This window comes from Neopsephotus bourkii, unplaced genomic scaffold (assembly GCF_033783945.1).
Source record: "Neopsephotus bourkii isolate Nb327-2 ecotype Australia unplaced genomic scaffold, CSIRO-AGI_Nbou_v1 NB_234, whole genome shotgun sequence".
NCBI lineage: Eukaryota > Metazoa > Chordata > Aves > Psittaciformes > Psittacidae > Neopsephotus > Neopsephotus bourkii.
Window position 1 is genome coordinate 17,128,902 of NW_026900744.1, and position 16,931 is coordinate 17,145,832.

At 37.4% G+C, this 16,931-nt stretch overlaps 1 protein-coding gene across 5 annotated transcripts in view; it reads right to left on the reverse strand.

Moving 5' to 3' along the window:
* The window catches only part of RALGPS2 (Ral GEF with PH domain and SH3 binding motif 2), a 118,394-nt gene that overhangs the window by 55,788 nt on the left and 45,675 nt on the right, over positions 1-16,931 (reverse strand). For all 5 annotated transcript variants that reach the window (XM_061345664.1, XM_061345662.1, XM_061345667.1 and 2 more), the window contains exons 6-8: positions 11,444-11,533; positions 7,777-7,869; positions 2,732-2,858 (exon numbers count right to left, since the gene is read on the reverse strand). In XM_061345664.1, the coding sequence (XP_061201648.1) occupies positions 2,732-2,858; positions 7,777-7,869; positions 11,444-11,533 (310 nt within the window). The remainder of the gene's footprint in view (positions 1-2,731; positions 2,859-7,776; positions 7,870-11,443; positions 11,534-16,931) is intronic.

The window sequence follows — 16,931 nt, forward strand, 5'->3', positions numbered from 1 at the left end:
TGCAGCCGAATTTCTCTTATATGCTCATTTTCCCCATGACCTTCCAAACACGGCTCGTCACAATAAATGCTGATACTTCTCCAGAGGGGATCTGCAATGGCAAATACAACTGTGTGGCAGGCTTAATTCGCTGCAGTCTTCTAGAAAGCATTTTAGGGGAGCACAACTTCAGGATCTCTACATCTACACTGAAGAAAGCCCTATCCACACCCCCCTTTTTTTACCCCTGAGAGGAAATGGACCTTATGATTAATCCCCCTGCCTGGCATACACCACAGTCACAATCTTGAACTGCAGACTTTAGGTAGATTTTTCTATGCCTTTTAAACTAGGAATAGCACTATGATTTTACACCAGCAACAGTAGAAAAAGATCCTTTCAGAAATTATAACCTGGTAACCTTAAAATAGTAATACAAGCAAATTAAGTTACTTCTGTTCCATATGACTCTTGCATTAGTAAAAATTCCTTGGGAAGGAACTTTTAGGAATAATACTCCCGCAGATGTACTGAGGTCTTACTAGAGAGTAAAGCTTGAAATCAAATGAGAATAATAGGACTCAACAGCCAATCCTCCAAGATAGATCCAGATTTATCACGACTGTAGTTACAAGGCAATTTTGCTCTTTTTCCAGTTATTTAAACATTACAAGATTAATTTCAGTGGGAGTGCACCAGTAGGCATGCTATACCCTTGGAGTTTTAAAAAAGGCTGGAAGATATTCTTCATACCATCAGTAAGAACTGATATAATTTTAAACCAGGTCACAACACATTCTTTAACCACAGCAGGTTACAGCAAAAAGCATTTCTTTTTAAGTAAAAAAGAAATATACATTTCACTTTAACAAGCTATCAAGCGTCAAAGCCTAATCTAATACAAAAGCTAGGCAAGAAGTTTCTAATATATTGAGGAAAATGTCTGTAACAAAACAAAACTTAAAACATGGTTTTCCAACATTTAACTTTGTTTTTTTAATACACATTTGCACACAGTAATGCAGGATTTTTAAAGTAACAGACAAATACACCAAAGCATAAAGATTTCTCTGTACAACAGCAAGTACCAGAAGACCATAATGGCAAGGGTCAGAGTACCATGAGATTTCAAAAAATCTGACAGCAGATTGGCTTGGAACTTTTCTAATCATCAAGAAAACAATTTGAGTCTGGCTTCAAATTTCAAAAACCATGGCACATAGGTAAAAAACATCTGGAAAGCTAGAAACTGCATTCCAGAACCATATACAGTGCATATATATGTGTATACATGATGAGAAAGCTACAAAAGTACATGTTTAATCACATCACATGCTTGACTTTTGCCCCTTTAATTTGGGTCTGATTTTAATAGCTACGTTAACAAACAGGGTAGCTATATGATTGTATACCACACCAGCAATTTTCAAACCTGACCTTCAGACAAAATATGCTCATGATGCTTCTACCATTCTAGGCACAAATAATTACCAATATCTGAATATCTGAAATTACAGGAAATGAACAGCTGTTAAGATCATGTTGAAACTGATGGATGTTTCTGGAAGGGATGTAACAGGGAAGTAAAAACTGAAGACAGTATGAGGAATTCTATAGGACTGTCACTAAAATTATTATTGGTTCTCCATAGAAATGGCTTTTTTCTTTTTAAGTATAAAGCATGCAAAATTGAACCAATTTCACAAAACTTGAATATATGCATTTTAGAGGCATAATTCTAGATTCTGACATCAGTGATGGTACTGTCATTCATATCAAGCTATGAAGTTATTGAAATAGTACTGTGATGGACACACAGCCCACAGCATAAAGATGACTGTCGAGTTAATATGCTTGAAGAAGTTAATAGCCCAGCTAAGTAAAGGAAGTATCAAACTTCAGGAACCAGTTGATTACAGCTTACTACGCCTTAGTGACCACAAAAAGGTCAGCCTGAATTAAGGTGTAAGAGCAACTTACACCTGAAAAAATACCAACTAATTTTTTCCTCAAAAAGTAAAAAATTGGGTAAAAATTTCCTTGATTTTATCAACATCTTATGACACCAAAGAAAAGCTACACTAAAAAAAAAAAAGACAAAAAAGGCACACTGACCACTTTAACCAAACTGAGACATTAAGTAAAACTAGATTATCTTGGCAACAAACACAATACATATTAAATACATTTATCTAGCTTTCAGATACAGAGGAATATTATTTACTCATAATTATTCTGTAAAGCTGAGTCAGTCATAACAACCCAGTTTCTCTTGTCACCTTAGCATAATTAAATGCAGCAATTTTATCATGCTCCAAACCAAGATCTATATATATTTATCTCAGAGGTTGGTGTTTTATTACCTTCTCATAAATTAAAAGCCATCTTTACTATAACAGTCAAGTATTTATCACTAAGAGTGCTAGCAGGCAAAACAATTTAAGTACTTCTCCAGAAGTCTGTCAGTGTATCTATAAAGCATACGGGAAACTAATTTCCCAGGAAACTGATACTGTATGTAAAACCTGAAGTGTTTGTGAGGTTTAAAAGGTGTTTTCTTTCTGAAACTCGTGAAGTTAGCTCTTGTCAATTACAGAGCATCCATAATCAACTAGTGGTTATAGGTTCTTTATCGAAGTGTTCAAATAGTTTCATGAATGCTTAAAAGATGGTGTTTAGTTTGTGTAATTACCGGAGAAGTATGTTTGTCATTTTGTCATTAGTGTTTCCCACTAGCAATGCTTCAACTTACCTAAATAGGGAATACAAGGAGTCATCTTCAAGCTGCTGATATAGTCTCTAAGCCTTTTGTAATTATCTTCTTTACTCATAACATATTCCAACTTTTCAAAGGTGGCTTTATCCTTCCGACTCAATAACTGGGGAAAAAAAAAAAACCAAACAAACCAAAACACAACACAAAAAGCAAAACCAGATGAGCTTAAGTTTGATCATTACGATTTCTCTTCTACCCTTATAAACATGTATTCCCATCTCTACTCCCCCACTGTCGTATTTAAAAACCAAACCCATAACAACTGCTGTAAAATTACAGCATTTACTTCTTAACAATGAGTACTTGGAGAGTTTACAAAGTAAAGTTGCTACTTGGCTGTTAAATTTAAACTATCTTTTGGGGAAAAAAAAAAACAAAAACCAAACCAACACACAAACAGGTAAAACTTTGGTGTCCTGGAGGATCCTTCTGAAATAATACAAGTTCTCAAAAGACTATTAACTTACACAGAGCTAATAAAGCCTTTTCGGCTCCTCATGCCATTCCTCAGCTGGGGTAAACCACAACATAAGTTAACATTTCTTTGTCAGAAAGACTAAGATTTTATTCTAATTCTGCTTCAAAAGAAAAAAAAAAAAACAAAACCCAAACCAAAACCCCAAATTCCAAATTTTTTCATACTCCTGTTTTGAGAGCTCTCTCAACAAATAATTTTCCAAATAACAGAACAATAGCATTAATATCTGATAAATATCATTTAACAAAAATTTTAAAAACAATGCATGCAGATGTACATATCCGTGTACTTGAAGGTCTGGAAAAAGAAATTGCGAAAACTTATTTTTAAAACCTCTAGCAGAAGTACTGCTGCAAAATCACCTGAAAGGCTTCATTTCAATTCATAGTCAAGATTTAAAGAAGGGTGTAAGATGTTCCTGCTGAATATTCTGGCAGAAGTCTCAGTGTTCTAGTCCCAGTCACAATTTTTCCCGCATATGATATCCAATAGTGCAAAACTTACGAGGGTCTGATCATCAAATTATTTACACATATTCCCTTTTCTCTTTCAGTTAAAGAACATATGTGACCATGCTAGAAGTATTTCTTCTGCAAATTCACTAGGGAATTATTTTTACTTACATTTCCTACCTCATCTTCATGAGGATAGCTAACACACTAAATGCTACTTTCAGAAGAAAGTCACTTCTAAAAAAAGTGAACTGTTTCCCTGAGACATGCTGATCTCTGACATTCCAGCATAATTTACATCCTTTGCTTTGGTTCCAATATTCAGATGAACAGCATCCCCTGTTCATTATAACTGCAGATCTCTGCCAATTCCAGTACAAGGAAACAGTAGACAGGCATGAATTGTTTCCAGCCACTGGAACACAACATTTATCTTTTGAAGTTTATCTCCTCAAAGATGGTTCCAGTTTAATCAGCCTAGATTAGCTTCCGTTTAATAATACTCTAAAACATTCTGCCGCCATTTGGTGTCTGGAACACTTTTGTATTTTGCAGACTGGAAGGTAAGACAAGAATAACAGATACAGTAATGGTCTAAATTCAGGCTTGCATGAAATTAATTTTATTTTCCTTAAAACATGATGATTTGCACAATCTTGTTCAAGTCTGATACATCATTTCAGGGTCTTTGAATAATTTCAAGCAAGCTGACCCTGTATGACTTTCCTGTGTGCTCTTCAAGCAATTCACATCATGCCTCCACTTTCTGCATTAATATAGAAAAGTACAGAGAAACTGCAAATATTTAAAGGGTTTCTATCAGGGCAAGTAATGACCCAGCTATTATTTCTTTGGTTTTGAAGCTGATTCTTTTTCTAAATAATTTTTCTTCTTCTGTATTTTAGACTCAAAGGATGCAAAGAACAGTAGAGATATACATATGCAGAAACAATAAAAGCTAAAGCTAATAGTTTACAGCAGTAGGGAAGGGTTTGGAGCCTTTCAGACTGTTCTTTGCTTTCTCATTATAGAGTGCCAGCACTGAAGACAACCTTCTGAAATGCAGGAACAGTGATGAGATTTCAGGGTACTGGCGGAGGGGGTGGGATTCGCACACCTAACTTCAGATACTCACTTTCATTGCCCAAGCCTTAGCTAGTCATTCAGACTTCCTTTACATTAAATGAAGTAGAATAGAAAATTCTATGAAATTTCTTGGAAAGATTTGTGATTCTTTTCAAGTTTTGATCAGGGCAAATCACACATTAGAAGCATTTACTATTCTCCAGAGTTAGGAGGGTGTGCTGACAATGAGTGAGACAACTTTCAGACATACCATCAGAATACAAGACTTTTACTTTTTTTTGGAACACTGGATTACCACGCCAATATTTAATGGTTCTATTGCTCCTTTCAGCTCTGGATTCCAACCATGCAAAATGAGTTTTAGGGTTTTTTTTCTAAGGAAGCTATTTTCCCAACTTCAAGTTGATTGTGGGCAGCTACAAACTAACTATCTCCGAAAGGGAGAAAAAAAATCCTTCCATACTGAAGGTTTCAGAAGGTTATTGTATAACTTACTCAAATGACTTGGTGATGACCCAAATAATGGCTTGGTTTGCCTTTTCGTATCTTTTCTTGGCTTTAATATACAGAAAGCCAAAGACTTAGAATTACATCAAGAATTTATAAACTAAATTTCCAAGCGAAAAACAACTGAATCAGTTTGCAATACACATTGCTAGGAACTATCCTGCAACTTGAATTTCCAAAGGCTTATGTAAGATGACAGAAAAGCAGAGACTTGCTTGGTATTATGAGAAACTAAACACCTGCGGAAATGCAGGAGAAGTTACGTGGCATTTCAGAGGTTGGAAGAGGAGCAAACTTTTAAAAATGATACTCCGATAGTACGTACCACCTTCATGAGAACAAACTAGGAATTCTAATTGACCAATCAGGAAAAGAAATTGGGGGCTCCCAATTCTGAATGGCGTAATCATGGTAGTTGCTAATATGGTTATGTTAATATATTCTTATAGTTGACTTTTTTTCACAAAAGAAAAACTCAAATCAATTTGGTATCACAGTTATGTAAAACTGTTGAGGCATTAATTCATCAACATGACAAAACCAGACCAGAAGCTCTCATTAAGATCATTCTGAAACATTTAAGTTCATTTAGATCTCTTTAGAGACATTTTTGGTATTTCGAAACAATATCTGACTTGACTGTGTATTTACAAAATGTGCTCAGAATTCTAGACGGGTAACCTCAAGAGGAGTAAGTTATATTCAATTTTAGTAACATTTATCAACTGAACAATACTATCATTCAGTTTTCAGACAAATAAATACTTTTTGTAACATGCGAGGATATGTTGACACGTCTTCACTGCAAGTTTTTAGAATCACAGGATCATAGAATAGTTAAGAGTTGGAAAGGATCTTAAGATCATGAAGTTCCAACCCCCTGCCATGGGCAGGGACACCACACACTAAACCATGTCACCCAAGGCTTCGTCCAACCTGGTCTTGAACACTGCCAGGGTGGAGCATACACAACTTCCCTGGGCAACCTATTCCAGTGCCTCACCACCCTAACAGGAAAGAACTTCCTCCTTATAGCCAATCTAAACTTCCCCTGTTTAAGTTTTAACCCATTACCCCTTGTCCTACCACTACAGTCCCTAATGAAGAGTCCCTCCCCAGCATCCCTATAGGCCCCCCTTCAGATACTGGAAGGCTGCTATGAGGTCTCCATGCAGCCTTCTCTTCTCCAGGCTGAACAGCCCCAACTTTCTCAGTCTGTCTTCATACATGAGGTGCTCCAGTCCCCTGATCATCCTTGAGGCCCTCCTCTGGACTTGTTCCAACAGTTCCATGTCCTTTTTATGTTGAGGACACCAGAACTGCACACAGTACTCCAAGAGAGGCCTCATGAGAGCAGAGGGGCAGGATCACCTCCTTCGACCTGCTGGTCACGCTCCTTTTGATGCAGCCCAGGATACGGTTGGCTTTCTGGGCTGCAAGCGCACACTGCAGCCGGCTCATGTTCATTTTCTCATAGACCAACACCCCCAAGTCTTTCTCCGTAGGGCTGCTCTGAATCTCTTCTCTGCCCAGCCTGTAGCTATGCCTGGGATTGCTCCGACCCAGGTGTAGGACCTTGCACTTGTCATGGTTAAACTTCATAAGGTTGGCATCAGCCCACCTCACAAGTCTGTCAAGGTCCCTCTGGATGGCATTCCTTCCCTCCAGTGTATCCATTTTAGCTCTTTTTAATGATCTATTTTATATGGATCTCTCGCATAGCAGTATCTCAGTCACCTGATTATTTCTATCACCATTGACAATGTCACAGTTCATCTGTTTATACAGCTGGATGACTACACAATTTGTGGCTGAATCAAGCATAGTGTTCTCTCATATCTGAGGTATCTATGAGCAAAAGTAATTTCCAATACTCTTCTGATCAAAGATACAGCTACACAAAAATATTAATTCCAGTTCAAAAACCAGATCTCACATAAAAGTGTTTCCAAAGAATAACAATCATTCATAATGTACAAAAGTAGACCTACAAATATACCGTGTAATGCGGTTGCTGTAACTATGAAAACACTTCTGAAAACTGAGGAAAATTGCTAGATTTAGTTATCAGTCAGAGAAACTACAAATCTCTTTATGGAAACTGAATCAAGAGTTCCTGGACATCTGCTCTCCATAGCAAAAAAAATTCCAACAGTATAAACCCCTAAATGATTAAAGTATGACCCACCTTGGCATTCATAATTTTCCAGCAACTAAATACAAAATAGCTTCTGGCCAAATTAGAAGCCTCTGCATTTAGCAGAATCTGCAGGGAGCTATTTTTCAAAGGAAAATATTCCTATGCCAGAATGGAAAAAAAAAAAGCAACAGGAAACTGCAGACTTAAGACGCAGTAGAAAAATTATGTAAGAGGCACTAGAAAAATGATTATATTAAAGTATCTGTAATAAGTATTGCATCCTTGAAAGTAAGCCACAGAACATTGTATTTTTGTAAGACCAAATTAAAACCCCTCCATTATCCTGCTGCTCACTTACCGCCCATGTTTTAGTCAGCCTGAAGATTGGAGCACTCTGTAGGCCTGACACAACTGCCATAAGAGCATGCAGATTATTCAGCTCATACAGTTTCTGAGGATAAAACCACATACAATAACAATAAGCAACATTCCAAGGGCTTTCAACAATGAATAGAGAATAAATAACCTAAAAATGAGGAAACCTTGCATGTTCTGAAATGAAGTTACAGTGAACTGCTATGCACCCATACCACTTTCACAGCACCTCCTAATTTTTCCTTACTGCATCTATACAGGTTTGGATTAGACTATATTAGCTGCTTCATAATCCATTAAGAACACTTAAAAATATATAAATAAATAAATCCTATACAGGTATCCATCCTGGGACATAAGCCAGAAATGCCAGAATTTTTCTGACCTTCAAACCCAACAAATTCCTTTCATAGCATTCAACAGTATTTTAAAGGTTAACATGCCAAAAGGATAACCCAGTTGTGAATGACAATCATGGCAGTACTTAATGCTGTAAATGCATTTGGCACTGCAGGTTTATGTAGCCACCAATGCTGCACCAAAGAGGCCAAGAAAATATTGTTGCAGGTTGAAATCAAGCAGGTAAGTTTCAAAAGTCATGTACTTTGAGTATTTCTGACACTGAAGTACAATTTTTAGGACATGACAACTAAAGCTAACTAGTAGAATGGAGCAATGAAAGCAAAATTGAACATGGAAAACATCACTGTAAAAGAATTTTCTTAAAAAACGTCTACAAACCCAGCACATAAGTGCATTTTCTTATATATCTGGAATTTCACTCCCCTCTTGTTCTTTCCCTCTGTCTCCAAACCCATCAATCTGCCTTGGCCAATTACCTACTGGTACTACCATCATGAAAGCTTAAAAATGGTCTGGAAGAAAATACTGTTTCTCAAGATTTTCTGCAGTTTCAATTATTCAAATCGCTACAAGCGTACCCAGAGATATGAACTACATTCAGGCATTTTTGGTGAAGCACACACACACAAACTGAGGTATTACCCCAAATAAAAAAGACTTTGATAAAGAAATGTATACTCAGTCACAATATGGAAAATCTCCTTTAGCCTGTTTGAAAAATTCACCAAGGTACATTAAGATTCCAGCTAGAAATGACACAATAATATAAGGAACCCTTGCTATTCAAGAAATGAAAGTCTTTTTTTTACCTTCTTGAAACTCATCTTACACAATTTTTATTGATTAGAACACCTTTCATGAGGTAACAGGACAAAAAAGCTAGACTACATGCTGACTATCAGCACTGAAACAAAAGTCATAACTAATCAGGATATTGGGAACTTCAGAGGAATGCAACTATTAAAGCTAATTACTTCATGCATAAAGCAATACAGTGTGAGATACCATTAAAGAACTGCTAGCTACACTACAAATAGCTGTCAGTACTGTGGAGTAAATTTACAGCTCCAAAGAAAAGATAATTAGTGTGACCTCTGGCACCAACCTGCTTTGATACTAGCTTTGGTGTAAACAGAAAATCCTTCAAACGGCACTATCTTCACTAACTGGCAATAACTTCATGTTCGCAGCCATATGCAACCAAAGCCAAAATAACATACAGTAAATAAATTAACAGATATTGAAACCCACCTGATACACAGTTTCTTGCTTTTTGTAATTGTGATTTTTAGAACTTGCAGGCAAGCAAAGCTCAACCAGCTAATTGTTAGAGCACATAACTGTATCAAAACCAGCAACATTTCAGCAGACACTGCTGTCTGCAGTCCACCGATAAGGCATATGCAGGGTGCTATGCGCATAGCAGAGCCTACAACATCCAGCACTAGCAAGACCCATTCAAACAGTAACCAAACCTGACCCAACCTGGCTTCCAAAATTGGTTCTGAACTATAACAATACAAGTGAACCTCCCCCCTTCTAAGGAAGGACACGGATCATGAGGCAAAATTTTGTATGTTTGTATTTCAAACAAAAACCAAGAACTGATTTTTAAAAATACATTAGATGAAAATACATTAACTCACCAGATATCAAAAGATATTTGAGAGATCCTTAACAGTTTATGACCACAGCATTAGCAAAGCCTGTGGAATCTTACAGAATTAGCCTGCTTTGCCAAAATTTTATCATCAAATGCCATAGAGGTAAAATACTACATTATTAAAACTGTGCATACAAAGACAAAGAATGCACTTACAAAATAAATATCAAGGTAATTACAAAAATTTTACGTTTCTTTTTGCAGGTAACCTGTGGTGGTCATGGAAGTTGGCTGTAGTAACAGTCAACCACCATCTGACAGCAAAAACTTGAGGAACATCCCTCTCTTCACACTACAATGAAGTTTAAATCTGTTTGAAGGGCCAGGCCTTGGGTTCATCTATTCATAAGCCAAGATCTGCTGACCCTTTTCTTATGAATGCCAGTCCTAAAGGATATCACAGGATGAAAGCTCTAAAATGTTTTCAGAGATCAGGTATACCAGGTATATTTTTGAAACAGTAAGCTGATACTATTCATGACAATTTGAATAAGACATAAAAGACATTTATAGAATCATAGAATAGTTAGGGTTGGAAAGGACCTTAAGATCATCGAGTTTCAACCCCCCTGCCATGGACAGGGACACTTTGCTCTAAACCATATTACCCAAGGCCTCATCCAACCTGGCCTTGAACACTGCCAGGGATGAAGCATTCACAACCTCCCTGGGCAACCCATTCCAGTGCCTCACCACCCTAACAGGAAAGAATTTCCTCCTTATAATCTTACACTTCCCCTGTGTAAGTTTTAACCCATTACCCCTTGTCCTACCACTACAGTCCCTAATGAAGAGTCCATCCCCAGCATCCCTATAGGCCCCCTTCAGATACTGGAAGGCTGCTATGAGGTCTCCACGCAGCCTTCTCTTCTCCAGGCTGAACAGCCCCAACTTTCTCAGCCTATCTTCATATGGGAGGTACTCCAGTCCCCTGATCATTCTCGTGGCCCTCCTCTGGACTTGTTCCAACAGATCCATATCCTTTTTATGTTGAGGACAGCAGAACTGCACACAATACTCCAAGTGAGGTCTCACGAGAGCAGAATAAAGGGGCAGGATCCGCTCCTTCGACCTGCTGGATTATGTTCCTTTTGATGCAGCCCAGGATACGGTTGGCTTTCTGGGCTGCAAGCGCACACTGCAGCCGGCTCATGTGCATTTTCTCATCGACCAGAGCCCCCAAGTCCTTCTCTGCAGGGCTGCTCTGAATCTCTTCTCTGCCCAACCTGTAGCTGTGTCTGGGACTGGTGCTGTTTGAACTGATTTTACAGTTTGAACAGATTTACACAGCTTTTTGGTTCAATCACCATTAGAAAACACAGCCAGCAAATTGTATTACCTAATAAGCAATATTTGAAACAAGACATCTTAACTTTTCAACAGTTAAGCTATTTGTTGGGTTTTTGTTGTAAACAAAGGCTTCTATTTCAGGCTTGGGTCTGTCACTATTTCTGAAAACTTTGTTAAATGCAGAAACCAAACAGCTATTCATGTCAGCAGATACAACCACAGCTAAATCAGGTATCAGATAAATATTTACCCACATGTATTTTTGAACTGACCACCTTAAGTATAAGAACTATCACAGTGAATCCCACAGCCACCCCTCAACGCAAATTCTTACCTTTGCAGTTTTAATATAGTGGCTCAAAACCTCAGCTCTTATTTTTAAAGTCTGTGCATGTAGAATCTCTCTTACAACCCAGAAGCTTACCTAAAAAGAAGAAAATTTACCTTTTTAAAATACAGAGCTTTGACACTCTCTTAATGTATTATTCAGGAAATAAAAATATTAAAAGTATCTCAGCACTTAACTTCTACCTATAATGCTGAATTCATACTAGAAGATACAAATCATTATACTATAAAAACCTAAGCAGTATAACCCAGATATTAATAAAAAACTTTCTTCAAAGTGTTTTGCTATGCCATTCTACTCATTCTTACTCAAGGCAACTTCTAGCACTACATGGTCAAACATTTGCTTAACTCAAATTCATAAATCCAACTTACATTTAGAATTCATTGAATTGAATTCTAAATGTATTGAATCTTGTTACTCTCTTCACCTTCCCTATTTCACAACTGGTAGCCACTCAATCCAGGATTTTGTTAGATAGTGCCTGCCTTTCTCCCTAAGTGCGTGAGTGGCTAGAACTTGTCTTTGTAAAATCTGTCACATCAGTCACCTGCATACAAAAAACATTTGGATCTATCTTTTTAATGAGGAAAACCCTTGTCATTAGCAAATCTAAAAAAAAAAGCAAACCCCAAAACAAACAAAAACCACAAAAAAACCCCCATACAATCTATGCAAACAGGCTACGTTTGAGGATGAGATCTCACAGACACAGGGCAAATGGTGAAACTCTCAAACTTCAAACAAAGTTCTCCCAAGAAAATAAAAGAAAAAATTCTGTTAGGAGAGCACAAAAATGAAGAAAATGAAGTTCCATCCTTTGGCTTTCCTTTTTACAACTTCAAAGCTGCACTATCCAACTCTCAGATAAGCTGAATACCTTCAAGTACAGTTCCCTAAATACTTTCAAATTCTGAACATCTCTTAAAAAAAAAAAAACAAAACAAACCAGTATCACCCAAATAAAACTGAAATAAGGTAGAAAGCTTCTGGTATAACCTAGAGTTTATAGCTTGTACTCTTATTGCTGGCTAAGCCAATTACATGCTATCAAACAGCATGCCACCATACTAGTTTTTAAGTTTTATAAGACTAACTTTGCTGTTGCACAAAAATCACTGGTACATTCAGTATGGTATAAAGGATACTTGCTGTGTTTCGCAGTTAAATGAATGACTCAAAACTAGAGAAGCACAGAATAGCTAGGGTTGGAAAGGACCTTAAGATCATCTAGTTACAACACCCCTGCCATGGGCAGGGACACCACACACTAAACCATGTCATCCAAGGCTCTGTCCAACCTGGCCTTGAACAGCACCAGGGATGGAGCATTCACAGCTTCCCTGGGCAACACATTCCAGTGCCTCACCTCCCCTGTAGTAAAAAACTTCCTCCTTATATCCAATCTAAACCTCCCCTGTGTAAGTCTTTAACCCATTACCCCTTGTCCTATCACTGCTGTCCCCAGCATCCCTATAGGCCCCCTTCAGATACTGGAAGGCTGCTATGAGGTCTCCACGCAGCCTTCTCTTCTCCAGGCTGAACAGCCCCAACTTTCTCAGCCTATCTTCATATGGGAGGTGCTCCAGTCCCCTGATCATCCTCGTGGCCCTCCTCTGGACTTATTCCAACAGTTCCATGTCCTTTTTATGTTGAGGACACCAGAACTGCACACAGTACTCCATGTGAGGTCTCATGAAAGCAGAATAGAGGGGCAGGATCACCTCCTCCGACCTGCTGGTCACGCTCCTTTTGATGCAGCCCAGGATACGGTTGGCTTTCTGGGCTGCAAGCACACACTGCAGCCAGCTCATGTTCATTTTCTCATCGACCAACACCCCCAAGTCCTTCTCCACAGGGCTGCTCTGAATCTCTTCTCTGCCCAACCTGTAGCTGTGCCTGGGATTGCTCCGACCCAGGTGCAGGACCTTGCACTTGGCTTGGCTGAACTTCATGAGGTTGGCATCAGCGCACCTCACAAGCATGCCAAGTTCCCTCTGGATGGCATTCCTTCCCTCCAGCGTATCAACCGAACTAAACATCTTGGTGTCATTAGCAAACTTGCTGAGGGCACACTCATTGAAGGTACAGTGATGTGATAAGAACTGGCAGGTCAAAACACAACAGCTCTTTGGAACTGTTGTTCCAAAAAAATGGAACTTGCAAAACAAACAAACAAAAACAAAACAAAGAAACAAAAATATGAAAAAACACAACAAAACAAAAACAACAACAAAAAAAAATCAAAAACCAAAACAAACATGAAAATCCCACAAACATCTTGCATAACAATTGCTTTCCTTTGGTCTGTTTGTCTGAGGCTGTATTAGACAGGAAAAAATTAACCACAGAGCTCAGTTTTCTTCCTTTCTCTTTTTTTCCTTTTTAAATACACAAGTATACGTAAGTACTGAATACATAAATACTTAAGTATGACAGTACTTCCAAACACTGTCAAAAAGGTTAAACCTCAGTCTGATATTCTGCTGTAGTTACACAGCTTGATAAAACCAACTTTCCCCTTGAGTGATGAATGAGTTTCTAAAGAGATTCTTTCCCTTTGAAGATCAAGGGAATTTAAATTTTTAACAGAGAACTCTGTATCATAAAGAATCAGGTAGAGAAACCCATGTACTGCTGTGCCTTAAAATCACAGATCTCTGGTCCCAAGTTAGCAGTGTCGATGTAATAGGAGACTTGCTCAAAATACAGACCAATGCTCAATCATTTTCGTAAGGATGAAAAAACAAACAATATATTACATTGGCCTTGACTTCTATGAAAGTTTATTAGTACTGCAATGACGTAAGTTCCGTGCAGTGCAAGTACTCTTGGAAACCAGGCTTCCTGAGTAAACATCTCAAACTCAGCCTCAATACTTTCAAGCTCTTTGCAGGAAAGACAAACCAGAACAAAATGCAAAACTTTCTTCGAAGCTTAGAGCTATCCAGTCCCTTCAGTGTCAAAGAAAGCAGGAGATAAAGGAATTAAAAGCACTTTATAATTTCCACTCCAACCACCTCTACTCTTTTTTGATGAGTTTTTACTGGCATTGACATTGTTTTTTGGCTGGTCTTGTCTATTCATTTGTACCTTTAGACAGCACCATAATCTAATGATTCCAAATACTGAAAAATTAGCAATGTAAATAAATCCTTTTGTTTCAACAGGCCACTTTTTTATTTTATCCAGGTTAGTTCTTTAAATACATACACTTGTCCCATACATATTTTGTAGTTATTTTGCTTCAAGTCCTCTATTGCTGCATTTAAATGTTATTATTTCTCACATTGTCCTAACAATATATATAAGTTAAATGGCTCACAGCCTTTGGCCATCAATGCCTTGATACCAGTTCAAGACAGCATTTAACCCTTGACAGATTTGTGTATTTATACTCTGACCTCTTAATGTCAACCTAGAAAAACATGCTTAACTTGTGAACATAGCTTTTCTTAAATCAGAGCTTAACCTTTTTAAATTATCCCATATTTGCCTTATCTGACATACTAATTTTATTATACTGGTGCCTTTAAGCTCATAGTTAGTTGCTGGTTCCAAAAGTAATTGTGCTTTCTGTGATAATTAATAAATAGGCAAATTCAAGATATTCCTTATTAGTTTCTGGATCATTCCTACAAGTATCTATTAAAAACAATCTGATATGCTATATAAAAAGCATGTAACGTAAACCAAGCAGTAATGACTTTGTATCCCTACAGCTAAGTTAAAATCCCCGTCTGTTCTGTTTCTAAAGGAAGCACACTGACCTCTTCCCTACCCCATTTTTTAATTTGGTAACCCCAGTGAAATTTCACTATCACACTTCACTGCAACTCAGAAACGCTACAATATTCAAGACAAGCTTCTCCTACATGAGGCCTGCATTTGGTTAAAATAGCCCAAACAAACAAAAAACCCAACAACCAACAAAAAAAACCCCCAAACACCAACATAAATCAACCACAGTTACACAGTTCGTAAAACATAAAATTTGCCATTTTCAAGTGATAACTTTTGCTTTAATTTTTTCCAAAGTATTGAATCTAGTTGACAAGTTTCTCTAATATTTTAAACTCTGTGGCAAAACAGTTCCACTCCCATTTAAATAGAAACCTCAAGAAAGAGAATTTCATTACAGCTAATCTTACAACCAGGAGGCAATTACCTTTACATAAACTATGAAATGTTTTCATATCAATTCCTAAAAGCAATCTCAAAAAAAAAAAAACAACCAAAAAAACCCACATTTTTTGTTAATCTGGCATTTATGATAAACACTTATTTTCAAAAGGTAGAGAACGATGGCTTAGGAACTAGGCAAACTTGCCAATTTTGCACTAACAGATTTGCCAGCAACAGTAGAACACAAATATATAACTACCTTTCAGCAGAAAGCTGAAAAAGACAGAAATCAGAGTTTCAAAACAATAATGCAAAGAAACTATGTATTTAAAAAGAATACTTAATAGTATACGTGTAGATCTATGGAGTACCACATAGCAATGTATTCTTCATGAATAAGAGAGTCCTGGCATGGAATGATTCAATTTCTTTTTCTTCCCTGAACTCTGTTTTTACAGGCACCACATATAATTATCACATAACTAATGCTGGAAATACACCACTTCATTCTCAGTGGACTGCAATCAACTGCACATAATCATTACTGTTTCCAAAATGCTATCAGTCAATCAATTTGCTGTGAAGCAGCTGTTAGTGATTTAATATTCTCTTTATTTACAAAGCGAGAGCTGTTCATGGTTTCCTTTTAGTAAGTTGGTGGAAAAAGGAAAGAGACAGATGCATACTGCATAATTTAAACCCAGGAAAATTTCAAAGGTTAAAAGAAGTTTGATGTCAACTTGTTTGAAAGTCAAAAGTTGCAATGATTTTCCTGATAACTTATTTTAGGTCTAAGCATTAGAGACACCCAAGTGAGTGGGGCAGGTGCCCAACAGGGTGAGCAAGCATTGGCAGTGAGAACTGAATGTTGAGAAGACAAACCAGACAAGGAAGTTGAAAACTGCTTACTCTACCATGCTTTCTTATTCCCAGCTGCTGCTGTCTATCCCATAGGAATTCAAGGGTTTCACTACTCCCTGTATCATGGTGAATATAAGTATGACATTGCAATTGGAATGAATGAGTCCTCTGCAATGAAACCATTGATGGTCAGTTTGCAGACAGCCGATTGCGTATTCCCATGGTGAGTTCTCTATATATAACAAATGAGAAGTGACGTCCTTGATAAAGTAAACTGCCTAACATGGCACTTACTACAAAGGCAATGCCTAATATTTAGCAAAACAAAATGTTCCTTTGAAAAGATGACTCACATAAGACAGCAAATGTTGGAATCGCTGGCATATCAGTGAAATTAATGTAAAAAGCACTGGTGTTCTTACACTAGTCTCAGGCTGGATATATATATAGTCCAATAAAGGAGCAATTTCAAAAGGAAAGTTTCAAG